The 15,727-nt window shown below is 34.6% G+C and overlaps 1 protein-coding gene across 1 annotated transcript; it reads left to right on the top strand.

Moving 5' to 3' along the window:
- The first annotated feature begins 10,751 nt into the window (after positions 1–10,751).
- Positions 10,752–15,727, top strand: CYP98A3 (cytochrome P450, family 98, subfamily A, polypeptide 3). The gene is made up of 3 exons (XM_088124280.1): positions 10,752–11,369; positions 14,090–14,487; positions 14,872–15,727. The coding sequence occupies exons 1-3, from the start codon at positions 10,895–10,897 to the stop codon at positions 15,514–15,516; spliced, it is 1,518 nt and encodes a 505-aa protein (XP_087980406.1). The 5' UTR covers positions 10,752–10,894; the 3' UTR covers positions 15,517–15,727.

The raw sequence follows: 15,727 nt of genomic DNA, 5'->3' as shown, positions 1-15,727 counted from the left end.
TAATTTCTACAAAATTATAGAAATGTTATACTGATGTTATACTTTATTTATATTCTTGTCAACATTCAAACAATAAATTTTAATTTCAATGATTTGGAATCAATTTGACTCTAAACGTAAATAGAAAGTCAAAACCATTTGCATGATTTAAAATCTTGAAATTTGGGCGTTCAAGCCATGGTGTGGAATTGTTAAACCTAGAATTGTTAAATCTGAGGAGTTAATTAGTCTGGAGTTGTTTAATATGTGTTCAAGTTGTAGGGTTTCTTAATCTGGAGTTCTTAAGTCTGTGTCGTGCTCAAGCTGTAGAGTTATTAAGTATGAAGGTGTGTGTTGATGCAGAAATTTGTTCTCCTGAGATCTCGTCAAATTTGCATCAATCTTCTAAGTATGAACGAGATTGATGTAATCTGCAAAATAGAATAGCAATAAGAACGGTGTGGCTTTGGCCATATGGATTCTGATGCTTAAGTTAGTATCGGAGAAGTCAAGTGAGAAGAGTAGGGGGTTTAGGAGTACCTTTAGGGTGTGGCTTACTTTAGTCAAGTGGTTTAGACAACACATAAGAACTCAAACAAGAGTGTGATTTTAGGAGTAACCCGAATAACAACAAAGAAACAAGTTAAGGAAAAAATAATAATAATAATAATGGATAGACTTATAATGGAAGCTAGAAAGAAATGAAACTAGCATGAGAATTCAATGCAAGGCTAGTAAATGAATAGAAAGTGTAACCACAAAGAAGTAATGACAAATGAGATATTCTATGCTTTTCTTCTTCTTCTTCTTCTCTTTTTTTTTTTTTAAAAGATATGGATCAGCAAAAGCACAATAATGTTAACAATAAATGCTTTCACGTTCAAGTTTTTTTTTTTTTATCAAACAACAAATTGCAAGAATTTCACTATCAAGCAAGTCGAATTAGAAGTCTTCAAAGAAGACAAATTTGTAGATAAGACCCAAATCTATAAGAATACAGAAGACGAAAGTTGGAAAAGATGAACGAAATTGATACTTTTTTCTTTTTTGTAATTTTAGACAGAATGCTAATATGCTTAGATTTAATCGAACATAAGCAAATGAATAAGGAATTCAAAGAGATAAACGCAAGGAAACATATATCCGATCAAAGAGCCTAATGCTCTGATACCAAAATGTTAAAAAACTCTTGAGAGTTGGATCTAAGAACCTTGCTAACGAACAAGACCCATAGAACTCAATCCCAAAAACCCCAAAAACAAGTATGGAATCAACCCAAGGAAAAGTTTTAGAACAGATTACCTTGATGATCAATATCAAGAGTAGAGAAAACTCGTTTCTAAACTCGTGATTCGAATCACTCCACAAGAGGTATGATCAACACCGCTTGAATGATCCTAACATGCAAATTCTAAAGACACAAGAAATTGCACAAGAATTGGGAGATAAAGCTCTCAACCAAGCTAATAAGAAAACTCACTTTTCATTAAACTTCAAATTCTGTTTACAACAAGACATCTCAGGCTATATATAGCCATCCTAGCAAGCTATATGAAAAGTCTTAAGCAAATGAAAAGACTTGTAACTTACAAGAAATGAAAAGACTTGTAAATGAAAAGACATAACTTACAAGAAATGAAAAGACAAGCAAATGAAAAGGTTAAGAACATGGAAAGCCAACCAAAATAAGTGCAATCCCGTCCATAATGAGGGATGTGAGTGTTTGACTTGGTTTTTGAATTGAATGAGTTGACTTTGACTTGTCTTGATGGAGTTGACTTTGACCTTGACCAAGTGAACTTTGACTTGCCTTAAAAACACTTAAAAATGCATAACTTGCACCAAATTGAATTGAATTGTTCCAACATCTTGCACATCTTCCTTTAATTCTCGTGTCGAGTTCACGAACGCTTGGACATGAAGTAGAAAGGCTTGTTGAAGTTTCCGAGCTCTTGATCTTGTAATCGGTCCATGAGGCATGACAAAGGGAGCTCCTTGGTTCATATCACAACCCTAATTGCAAGTTTTTATACCCCTCTTGATTTTAGAGCAACAAAAATGATAAAGTGGGCCCCAGCTTAAAATATCAAATATTTTACCATTTTACTATAGTAATTTCTCGGATAAAAGCTGTAAATGTCAACTCTGCATTTTTCTGCCTTTTTTGCTTCCGATGTTGCAGTGTCAACAAAGCTGCAGCAAATTGCTCAAAATTAGATCATTTACACATGGTAGCATTATAAAGTAAGAATCTAATTCTTGTGATCTTTTAAGCACAAACTCAGTGAATACGGGATGCAGATGAGACTATCTTTAGCTAATTTATACATAAGTAACTCTCTTTTGGAGAGTTATCACCCGGGCCGACAGTCCTTGGTGCTTACCTGCGCGCTTCTCTCCCGTCCTCTATTCCCTTTCTGTCGCTTCCTTCATTCTATGTATTTCTTCCCATAACAGTAGCCCCCACTCTCAAAATTGAAGCCAATAAGCATAAGTAAAATGGTTAAGACTTCTATGTTGAGAATATTTGTCGCTTAGTCGTTCATGGGTGACTGTTTTTATGGAACAGTCCTCATACCCTCTCGTCATGGCCGACTGTTGTTTCACGGGTTGGCGTTTTTAGCCCCCATACCTTTTTGTCGTAGTCGGCTATGGTCAAGTCTCTTGGGCTCTGCCATACACTTAACTTTTACTGTTTAGGTTTTTTTTGTTGGCCTTGGGATATAACTTTTAGTTGGGCCAACAGTACCACCCTTGATTTCTAACTTAGGCTTTTGCCCATGGTTTTATACCCAGAGCTTACTCTTGGGTTTCTAACCTATTTGACTTTATCCAATAGTTTTATACTCTAAGTTTAGTCGACACCCTTGGGTTTTTAACTTATTTGGCTTTTGCCCATGGTTGTATACCCTTGGTTTCATTCATTTGCTGGGCCTAAATGCATGCCTTTTTGAGCACCTTTGGGATTCTCTTCTTTGGTTTCACTGAATGACTTCTAGTTTATCGGCCTACTTCTAGGCCTGTCCCAGTTCGAGTTCTTTGACCAGCTATTGATTAACTTACCCATGCCCCCACTTGAAGAGTTTTTTGTTTAGAATAAATACTCAAGTAGTAAAAGTTAATTAAACCTCATATGCTAGAACTGATCAGAAGCAAGTAATCGTTCTTGGAAACATAAAATCATACGTAATCTGAAACAAATATATACTACCTAATATGTAAACAATAAAAGCCTATTCAATCATTAAAAAAAAAAAAAGACATTGTCCTGTGGTTCCTCAAGATGATGTAGTAGTATCCCCGCGATACTCGTTGCTCTCCCCTGACTCTTTTTCAAGCAGGATTGTCGTTGGGGTATATTGATCTGATTGGTCTTGGGTTTTGTCGAGATCCCATTTTGAATGGAGTAGCTCTTTTGCGCTCATATACTTTTGGGCTCGGGTCAATGTTTATGAGAAAGTTGTTGGGACCCTTTTTCTGAAAGAGAACAATAACTCTTTTTCTCTTACACCAGATATGAAAGCAAGTAGTGATCCATCGGTAAGATCTATGGCTAGTAATCTTTCCTCGTTGAGGCGAGCCACATATTCTCCAAGACTCTCCGTTGATCTTTGTTTTACAGTAAGGAGGTAGGTCACAGGTCAACTCTTATACTACCCTCCAATGAGTTGCTTGATAAATGAGTTCTTTAAAGGAGAAGGTTGATTTTCTTCTCAATTGTCAAACCATATGCGAGCTGTGCCGGTTAACGTGAAAGATAATACTATGCACTTGATTACCTCTACTATTCCGTAGAGGTCCATTCATTCCCTATATGTGCATAGATGGTCGACAGAATCTGTTGAGTCGTCGTATTGCTTTATAGTAAGCGGAGTCTGAATTTTGGAGGGATCTTTCCTCTCATTATCTCGTCTACGAATGACGAATCTGCTTGATCTATAGTTTCTTTGAGACTGCATTCCCTATTCTTCCATTTTCCATTATACTTCTATGATTCTACTTCATGTTGGCTGAGTGTTTTTTCTCTGTCGATCATGGTGTTCCCGAGGCCTGGTCGGGTTTTCTGTGTCGTTAACTTCTGCGATCACGTAATTTCTAGATCTTGTAGGCGAAGAGCCTTGTTTTGTTGTTTGTCATTGCCTCCTATTATCAATTTACTCTGTCTGAATGGGCTGTTCGCAGATTCCTTCACATTTTCAGTTGCGGGAGCTTTGCCCTTCCGTGGATCTCGAATAAGTATAGGTAGCCTATTTTCTGGTTGCTTAAGCCTTTTGAGGATGAGGGATATGCTCTGGTCCATCCATGCGACCTTCTCTTCTAAAGCGAGCCATCTGCTCTAGCGCTGTTCAGGAATTTCTGTAAATCGCTATTCTTGTCCTAGAATATGTCGTCTTGTGTCGCCTAGGACCTGCTCAGGAAGTTGTCGATATGCTTCACCCTCACCCATCTCGGGCAAAGACAGCCTCCGAGTCATATGACATTCGTCGTCGGAATGTTGTGGTTTATCTCCAAAATTCATGTTGATTTGTTTCTCCTTTAGATTCTATCTTACGTCTTGTTGGTTTGCTTTTCCCCTAAACCTCCTCGGATTTGAGCAGTGCTCGGTCAATTTGATTATTCTGACCTTTAGATCTTAATCGTCCCCACAGACGGTGCCAATTGTTGATGCAGAAATTTGGTCTCCTGAGATCTCGCCAAATTTGCACCAATCTTCTAAGTATGAATGAGATCGACGTAACCTGCAAAATAGAATAGCACTAGGATCGGTGTGGCTTTGGCCACACAGGCTCCAATGCTTAAGTTAGTATAAGAGAAGTCGAGTGAGGAGAGTACAGAGTTTAGGCGTACCTTTAGGGTGTGGCTTACTTCCCTATTTATAGAGGTCGAATCTTAATCTCGGTTTACAGAAGTTGAACCGTAGCATCTTTAAGAGATCTGAACTTCTAGACCCATGTGTTTCCTTATGGGCCTAACGTCGGATTGATGGTCGAGTTCGAGTGAGGATTCGGATCGGGCTACACATGAACCGAGGAGAACCAAATGAGTATTCTTGACCATTTGGCCGAGAACACCTTGGCGCTGAGGCCTGGTCTGCTCGACGCTGACCATGGGGGCCAAGGCTGGCGATCCTCGGTGCTTACCTACTCGCTTCTCTCCCGTCCTCTATTTCCTTTCTGTCGCTTACTCCATTCTATGTATTTCTTCCCATAACAGTGTGTAAATTGGATTTATGTTAGATTTTTTCTTTCTTTTTTTTTTTAAATTACGATTAGAGTTAGATTCTAATAAATTTTTATTCAAAATTTGTTTATTTCTATTCTAAAATTTAAATGTTAAGTTATATTATTTTATAATAATTTTTTTAATTAAATGGGTTAGGATTACAATTATATATTATTTATTTCATTTATTTCTATTACATAATTTTAAAATTTTATTTAAACAAGGATAAAAATTACTTTGTTTTTTTGTACTTTTTGTTATTTTAATTTGATTACCTTGAAAATAAAATAGATTTTCTAGCTCTTTCAAATTCACTAAATTAAAAATAAAATCATATATATTTATATTATTTTAATTGACTAAACTCGAAATGAATATCATACCTCTATATTTGTTATTTGATTGTGTTTAATTTAAAAATTAAACATTTTTTAATATAGATTTTATTTTTATAATTTCAAAATACAATAGCAAGGGCTTAGAGAGAATAAATTCAAACCATGATGACCACCTACTTAGGATTTAATATCCTACAAGTTACTTTATCAACCAAACGTAGTAGGATCAGACGGTTGACCAGTGATTAGTGGAGGTGCGCGCAAGCTGGCCCTGACACAAGGATAAAAAAAAATACAATACATTTTCTTTTTTTATTTTTAAAATGACTAATTTAAAAAATATATATTATTTTATTTTAATATTTGTTCGCATATTTCTCTTTATGAATTCCAAATAAACTATTATTCTTATTTAAGGCACTCATTTAAAATTAATATTTTTACAGACTATAATTATTTAAACATGTACAATAGAACAAGAATTAAGATTAAGTACTTAATTAATTTGATTTCATCAACTGTTTAAACTTAATTATTTAAGTTTGACATTTTAAATTTTCTTTTATATCAAGACATAACTGCATATACATATCTTTAAAAAAAAGACTAAGTATACATAAAATTGAATTATAATTCATAGAATCTATAATAATTGAAAGTTATATATATCTATGAATTAAAAAATATATTTGCATTGCAATTTAGAAAACTTCAAAATTTATAATTGCACGTATGGAGGGAGGTAAAACTGAAACAATTAAATTGTAAAAAAAAATAAAAGAAAAAAAGGGTAGGACCCACCAAAATTGAGATGATTTGGCCACACTGTGAAAAGAGATATAAAAGAAAAAATATACGATTTGATACGAACCCATACAAAGAAAGAGAAAATAGATAAAATAAAATAAAGTAAGGAGTTGAATAGTAACGGGGAAGTTGAATAGTAAATTGGGGAGTTAAATAGTAAATTTACTATTCAAATTTAGAATTTTTAAATCCTTCACTTGAACGATGACCCGTAAGTCCGTCATTTGAACAACCCTAAATTTGTAATATAGTCAAGCTGTACGTTAGGCCTTCTGAATCTTGATGGCGCGTGAGGGTGTGTGTTAAAGAGAATTAGACATATTCATGACGAGGGTATGGATTTGGGATTTTTGGCTTTTTTTTTTTTTTTTTTTTTTTGAGTGACAATGAAGGTTGTCCAACCTTCCTACTTCAACTATCCACACCTAACTCCCAATTTTGCCTATTTTTCTATTGCAATACAATGTTCCAAAGTTGCTGTTTTTGTTGGTTTGAAATCAATCTATTTTCAACACATCACAATTTGATGCTTCAATATCACAAAAACTTTAGATGGTTTTTAAGATATCAAAACATAGTGCACTTTACGGGTCCTTGACGTTCGGGTTAAACTTTTATTGGGTTCTTATATTTTAAAATATACTTCATTTTAGTCTTTAATTTTAGATTTTGTGGCATGTACTGTCTTATGATTTACTCTTGAAGTATTTGAAACGTTTCATTTTAATAATTGATTTTAGTTTTTCTTCAGCTTCGTTCTAAGACGATGATTGTGCAGTGTGTGAGGGAGAAGATAGAGGGTGAGAATTTAAAGATGTATATTGCAACACTTTAAGATGTGTTAGAATTATTACTTTTTTGCCACATTATCGTTAAAACCAATTCTAAATAATTGTCATATCATCTTTTATGCTAGTAGTGGCTAATAAAAAATCATGCAAAAGGACTAAAATTGAACAATTGTGAAACCTCACATAAAAATATGTGATTTCGACAAAATGAAAATTTATAAACTTCAAGGATTAGAAGGGTATTTGTCCCAAAACCTTATATTAGTTTTTGTTATTATTATTATTTTTTAATTATTTAAATAGAAACTTTGACTTTGTCATGTATTTTGTTACTTTCCTGTAATATAAATAGATGTGATAGATAAATACTTGAATTCACAAGTAGTTGACGAATAAATAGCTTCATTTATAAGGTAAAAAGAAATAAAAGTTTTTTTTTATATTAAAAAGAAAAGAGAAGAAAGAAGCTTTCAATTATCAAAAGGATTTTGTAAAGTTGATTGATTTGGTTTGAATTTTAATGTGTCATTATGAAGTTATGCTGCCCATAAAACCATGTTGAATAAACAAGGGTAGAGAATTTTTCACCCACTAACTATTTTAAAATTCTTCTCACGTAAATCTCTCCTCAAATTAGAAATTCTCACTCCACTGTTATTTATTTAGTTTTTGAAAAAATCACTATAAAATGATAATTCTACTGCTATATTAAGTTAATAGGTAACCAACGTATGAGCATAGTTCAACGTGATACTTTTACTCATTCTCTTGAATTTGGAGATTCGATCCTCCGTCCTTACTCTTATGTATTCAAAAAGAAAAAAGAAAATAATAAACTCATTTTGAAAGACTTAATTAAAGGATAAAAAATGTAGGTTTTTTTTAGATAAAATATAAAAATACTTATGAACAGCCACCTGGACTACAGAAGAAAAATCTTCCTCTTTATGACTATTTAAGATCCATTTAAGAAAGTCTGAAAACCATAATCTCAAGACAGTTCGATGAAGCGCTTCCTTCGCGAGAGAATCATCCTGTATTTTGAGCTTGTGACTGATAAACGAGAACGAAATCATATCAAAGTTGTTCGATATTTCTTGAATTACATGTAATTTGCTCAAGTTTTAGTTGATTTTTTTTTATAAAGAATTTTATGATATCTTAATTTGTGTCTTTACTTTTCTTTTCATAAGTGTAGTATTTAAAATAAAAAATCTCATTTTAAAAATTAATAAATATATAGATTTTGAAGATCGAGAAACAGGGAAGAAATTTTGTGTAATAGGGTATAGTCTCTAGTCTGATAGTTTAGCCCTAGCATAGCACTTTGGATTGCATCAATAGCCAACAACTTTATGAAGTTATTGTACCTAAAACATTAATTTTCTTTTGGTTCATTTTGGTTCCAATACTTCTAAAACCTTCATTTTAGTTTTTGTATTTTTAATATATTTTTTATTCATTTTAGATTTTGTACCTTCAAAACATTTGTTTGGCCTAAAAAGTGACCAATTTGGTCCCTTTTTGTACAATATTAACACAAATTTTATATACAATAGAACGTCTTTAATATAAATCTTGAGATACATTTCAAGAAACTTGGTAAGTATGAAGTAATATCACATTAAAATTATGATGGAAAGAAATGAGAAAAAATGAAAATGAAAGGAACCAAAATGATCGCTATTTAAAAATACAGGGAACAAAATAAATCTAGCATTGTTAGTGAAATTATCTGAGAGAGAGGAGAGATTTGAGTAGCATCGAGGGACGTGAGAGATCTGAGAGAGGTAAGATGTTAGTAGCGTCGATGAATAATTGGAACAATATATGATGCAAGAAAGCTCGAGAGAAATTAGAGCTAAGTGAGATCCGAGAGGGGGGTGTGAGAGGATGTGTTAGGTTTGTAAGGAGTGAAAATAAAGTCTCATATTAGCTAAGAAAAAGGAGAAGATCACGGGTATATATGTGAGGGACAATATCTTTATTGGTACGAGGTTTTGTGGGTGAAACCAAAAGCAGGGGTTATGCTCAAAGCAGACAATATCATACCATTGTGGGAATATGCAGGGTCTTTTGCCGGGTGGACTCTGCCAACATCTAGTATCAGAGCCATAGTCTAAACCTAGCATTGTTAGTGAAATTATCGAGTGCCGACCAAAGAAGTGGGTGTGGCCTGGAGCTTTAGATGCGAGCAAAGGGGAGACTTAGTGATATTTTGTTCGAGATGAGAGAAAAATTAGAAGCTTGGTGGTATTTTGTTTCGCGAGGAGATAATTTTTAGATTTGTAAGGGATGTAAACAAAGTCCTATATTAACTAGAGAAGAACATGAGTATATTTGTGAGGGAATGTGGTGCAGACTGTCGTGCATATCATTTTTGCAATATATTTATGTTTAATTAATTTATTAAATTCAGTCAATTCGATGGAAAATAGCATTTTCGACCAAACTAATCAACCGATGAGTCGATTATGAATTTTACAACAACTCTGACCGAACAACTCATCACACCAGCCAATCAATATCGTTCCAGCTGATTTTGATTGGTCAAATCAATTTTTCAAAAACTTTTATTCACCCATAACGAAATGGCACGGAAATGGATTAAAATGTAACCAGAAAAAGAAAATAGAACCCATTTTCAAATCAACTTAATGAACACCATGAACTCGTTTGGTAACGTTCCTGTTTCTTAATTTTTAATGAAGAAAAATGTGTTGCATGATTTCAACCTCAAACCATTCAAGTATGATAAAACAATGTTTTTATTTATGTTTTGGTTGTTCCCAAAATTTATATATAATTGTAATAATGTTTCTAGAAAATGAGAAACAAGAAACAAAGTCAGTTGTAAAATACTTAGATTTCTTAAAAAAATTGGAAACGACACGTTACCGACGCGCCGAATCCATATCATTTTTATAGGGTTCCATGGGAGATGATACGTTGGGCATTGTGTTTTGTTTCACAAGAAGAAAAGGAATGCATAAACTTAGGAAAAGAAACCATCTTTTAAGAATATTATTATCCATTAAAACTCACACCAACAACTTTTAAAGTGATGAGTTTCCAATACCCCACCAATTAGACCACGTTTAAATCAATAACCTTTTGCAAGTATAGCTTAGTACATACTCTTTTGGGTCAAAGATTTAGATTTACCCCCAAATTTAATGCACTAAAACATTATTTATTTATTTATTTTTTCTTAAACTAACTCAATAATCAAGACATCTCTATTTTCTCTTATTGAAATCGGTTTCTTAAATTTCTCTAAATCAACGAAAACAAATTTCTTATTTTTTTTTCTCCAAAAACAAATATCAAAAAATTTTGTTTTACTATTCTTAAATCTCATTAACATCATACAATTCTATTATTCCTTATTAGAAAAAAGGAAACAAAAACAAAAAATGAAACATAGAAAAAAATGAGTGGTTAGCAAGGAAACACGTGAACCGCGACGTACAGAATAAGAGCTCCACGACACCAACCACACATCTCACCAACCTTCTTTTAATTGTTTCTCCTCCACGCACCGTTTTGGCCAACAAAATCACTCACTCACTCACTCGCACCCCCATTTCCATCCTCACCAACCCCACCGAACAAAAACCCTCCCAACACCACACCAACCCCCACTCTCACCACCCAGCGCGTGCTCCTCACTTTCCCCCTTCACCAACTCCCATTCCCCCTCCCCTATATCCCCATACCCAAATCCAAAATCAAACCCGAAATTTCAATTTCAATATGATTCTCTTTCTCCTCCCTCTCTTCTTCATCCTCGCCTTCAGCCTCTACCGCCGCCTCCGCTTCCTGCTGCCCCCCGGACCCCGCCCCCTTCCGGTCGTCGGCAACCTCTACGACGTCCAGCCGGTCCGGTTCCGATGCTACGCCGAGTGGGCCCGGCAGTACGGCCCGATCATATCGGTCTGGTTCGGGTCCACCCTAAACGTCGTCGTCTCCAACTCCGACCTCGCCAGAGAGGTCCTGAAGGAGCACGACCAGAGCCTGGCCAACCGCCACCGGACCAGATCGGCGGCCAAATTCAGCCGCGACGGCCAGGACCTGATTTGGGCCGATTATGGGCCCCACTACGTGAAGGTGAGGAAAGTTTGTACCATTGAACTTTTCTCTCCGAAGCGCCTCGAATCTCTCAGGCCCATTAGAGAAGATGAAGTCACCGCCATGGTTGAAGACATCTTCAACTGCTGCACTAACCCTGGTACCTAAATTCCTTTCTTCTTATCCTCTTTAGTGTTCACCACTCCTTACAAAATCGAAAAGTAAAAAATACTTAAATTTGGATCCTCCCAAATATTTAGCGATGATCCGGATAAGATAGACGGCGTGTGACAACTTAATTATTTTTCTTTCGAAATTTTAGTGGTGGTCACGATGCTGAGTAATAACAATTTATATCGATGTGGAACCTATACAATTTAATAGTGGGACCCACGTAAATATACATAACATTACTGAGATTTTTTAGAGCATGTTTATGGAGAATTCAAATTAGGAGGTTCATTTTCTCCACGGGGACCCGCTACATGGAAAAATTTTCCTCTCTTCTCTGTCGGTCTCTCATTTTTTAAATATACATATATATATACACACATTAAAAGAATCATATTATTCTTTCTATATTTATATATACTAATAAAATCGTTATGCCCCTAGAATATATGGGAGAGGATTAATAAAGTATTTATCATTGAAAAGTAATGAATTAATTAGAAATTTCCTTAAGAAAAATGTTTAATTAAGAAATAATTTCAAAAGTAAAAGAACAGACGAAGAAAAAATCCCCATGAAAAATTCGATCCCCATAAATTCCATGTGAGAATTTTGCGGGGATCCACCTAATTTTGCGGAGATCGGGAATTAAATAGAGGGTGGGGATGTCCCGCCCCACGAACATCCCTAATTCAAATTCTACTTTTTTTTTTTCTGTTAGATTCACTGGAGGATTCTTTTGTTATAATTGTTTTCCAAAATTAAAATACTTAACATAATATACTTAACATAATATATTATAAGAAGTGTAATATTATAAAATAATAATTATACCAAATTAATAACATATATGTAAATAATAATCGGTGATTAAGCTACCGGTAAATATATTATTAAGCACATATTAAACAATTTTTAAATTTCCTACCACCAAACACTTATTTAAAATATGAAATACTATACTTATTTTCCTTCGTTTATCAAATGTACGTTTTCCCTCAGCAACCAAACATGCTTTGAGATAGTTTTAAAATGCATTTTAAGCTAACTACTTATTTTGTTAGAAGCCTATTTTCTTTCTCTTTTAAAATTATTAATTTGTGAGCTGTCAATTTGATTGTGTAATAATTTATTTTATATAGAAAATTGCATCATAATTATAGAGTAGGGAATGAAGTTTGACTCTTTTTAAAAGACATAGATGTCTTAACCACCACTTAACTATGTTTTATCCCAAGTTATTTTGCAGCCAAGTCATCATTTTTAAACAACAATTTTGAAATTAAAAGCAAAATTTCATTTGAACATATTTTCTTATATAGTGGAGAGAGAAAAGAAGTAAACTCTTAAAAGCTATACAAAAAAGAGAATTTCAGTTGGTTTATATATCAAAAAAGTTAAGACTTAGGTATTATTGACCACCAATTAAAAATTGATATTTATTTATTTTTTTAAGACAAGTCCACCCTCAGATTTGACATTCCGGTTGGTTTTTTTTTTTCATATTTAACCGATTTGTTAATTGTTATTTCATTTTGTTTTTTATTTTATTAATTTTAAATCACAACATCTCGTTCTTTTATATTTAGAAAAAGATTTGGGAATCAAGTATTAATTATAAAAATAGAAAAAAAAGCTGTTATGAAACAAATCTGATCGATAACTATTTTTTTGTCTTTTTATTTTAAAAATTAAGTCTATTATTTCCAACTATATGTTTGTATGTTTTATTTTTTTTAATAATTTCAAATTTAGACCAAATTTTGAAAATTAAAAAAATGAAATTTAATAACTTATTTTTTATTTTAAGAGGGATAAAACTTGACTCTAGATTTTGTCTTTTAGTAAAATATATTTTTGTTTTTGCAATTCTCTTACTTGTCAAATATTTAATGGTGGTGAGGAGATGGTTCTTCTTTGGAGTCCAGTTTCATCTTTTTAAAAATTATCTTAGAATTCAAGTTTCTTGTAAAAAGGAAAAAAGGGAAAAGAATAATAAGACGGTAAACAAATAGATTTAATTTTAAAAACAAAAAAATAAAATATTTATTGAATAGGATTTTAGTATTCTTGTTATAAATTTTTTAAAAGAAAATATTAAGTTGTGGAACATTTCAACTGCCCACCATTAAAATATTACAACCCATTAGTTTTTAAAACTTGTACCATATTTAATGAGGGTGATATAAATTATCATCCTTAAGATTTATTATTATTTTTTTATCCATCTCACTCACTGACAATTGTCATTAAATTAAAATTTTTAATATTAATTTTATTTAGAATCATTTTCAATACCATTAAAGTATTATATGTCTGCCCATGAAATAAGTAAGCGATAAATGAGATAATGGCAATGGCCCCTAATATGCTCTAAAATTAATTCACTGATAAAATTTTATGTAATTTTATTATGCTTATCAATATTTAATTAATTCTTTATTCAAAATAAAATAAGTAAAAGAAAGTAATTAAAAAAAATTTTCTTTTTTGAATCCCAAAAAACAGTTTTTCCAAAGTCCACCAAAAACAAAAAAAAAAAACTTTATTTTCCAATTTCATCAATAACTTCATACTTTGATCAAGATTTTTAAATAGAAATTTATATTCTGGACTATTTTTTCAAACTAAAAAAAAAAAACCCAAATAAACACTAAAAATTAGATTTTTGTTTTCTTCTGAAAATTCAATTTGCTTCTTCGTCTTCAGAGAACTCAGGGAAGAGTTTGAAGCTGAGGGAGTTCCTGGGAGCAGTGTCATTCAACAACATCACAAGACTCGCATTCGGGAAGAGGTTCGTGAACTCCAATGGCGTTATGGACGAGCAGGGCCTGGAATTCAAGGCCATCGTCGCCAATGGCCTTAAGCTCGGCGCCTCCCTCGCCATGGCGGAGCACATCCCCTGGCTCCGCTGGATGTTCCCTCTCGAAGAGGGTGCCTTCGCCAAGCACGGCGCCCGCCGCGATCGCCTCACTCGGGCCATCATGGAGGAGCACACGCAAGCTCGTAATCGCAGCGGCAATGTCAAGAACCACTTCGTCGATGCTCTCCTCACTCTCAAAGACAAGTACGATCTCAGTGAAGACACCATCATCGGCCTCCTTTGGGTACGTTTTGCGTTTGCTACAATCTTTAATCGTTGTGAAACTCTGAAGTGAAATTGATGAGCAGTCTCCGATGATTTTGATCTCTCTAATTGATTCTGAAACGAAATTGAAGAGCAATCTTCGATGATTTTAAGCCCTAATTGATTTTGAAATGAAATTGAAGAGTAATCTTCGATGATTTTGAGCTCTAATTGACTCGGAAATGAAATTGAAGAGCAATCTTTGATGATTTTGATCTTGAAATTGAAGAGCAATCCTCGATGATTTTGATCTCTGATTAATTCTGAAATGAAATTGAAGTGCGGGTTAATTCTGAAATGAAATTGTAGAACAATCTTCGATGATTCCGATCTCTAATCGGCGATTGACGTGAACGCGATGCAGGATATGATCACCGCCGGGACGGACACGACTGCGATTTCGGTGGAATGGGCGATGGCGGAGATTGTAAAGAACCCTAGAGTGCAGAAGAAGGCACATGAAGAATTAGACAAGGCGATTGGAGTGGATCGGATCATGACAGAGAGCGACTTTTCAAATCTGCCGTATCTCCAAAGCGTGGTGAAGGAGGCGTTGAGACTGCATCCTCCGACGCCATTGATGCTGCCGCACCGATCAAACGCCAACGTCAAAGTCGGGGGCTACGACATCCCCAAGGGCTCGAACGTGCTCGTGAACGTGTGGGCGGTGGCGCGTGACCCGGCGGTGTGGAAGAACCCGGAGGAGTTCCGGCCGGAGCGGTTCCTGGAGGAGGATGTGGATATGAAAGGACACGATCTCCGGCTGCTACCGTTCGGGGCAGGGCGGCGCGTGTGCCCGGGGGCCCAATTGGGGATCAATCTGGTGACCTCCATGTTGGGGCATCTGCTGCACCACTTTGAATGGGCGCCGGCGCCGGGAGTGAAGGCGGAGGAGATCGACACGTCGGAGAGCCCGGGAGTGGTGTCGTACATGAGGACTCCGGTGGAGGCCGTGGCCACTCCCAGGCTGCCTTCAGAACTCTACAAACGTGTGCCGGTGGACATGTAATACTTCTGATCTGTTTTTCTTTTTCGTTTGTTTTCTTTTTGTATGAACTTTGTTCTTTCTGAGTTTTGAAGTTGCGAAGATGGGGTTATGGTGGTGGTAGTGAGGTTGAAGAAGAGGAGAAAAATAAGGGATGGATTTGTGTTTTTGGATAATTGGTGCCTTTGTAAATCTCAAGTGAATTCAATCAAACACGACGAATAGATTGTTTTTA

This window comes from Momordica charantia (genome assembly GCF_013281855.1).
Source record: "Momordica charantia cultivar OHB3-1 chromosome 5 unlocalized genomic scaffold, Mcharantia_2.0 BLBB01000005.1, whole genome shotgun sequence".
NCBI classification, from domain to species: domain Eukaryota; kingdom Viridiplantae; phylum Streptophyta; class Magnoliopsida; order Cucurbitales; family Cucurbitaceae; genus Momordica; species Momordica charantia.
The sequence above is the reverse complement of the archived record's forward strand: the minus strand, read 5'-3'. Positions and strand labels throughout refer to the sequence as shown.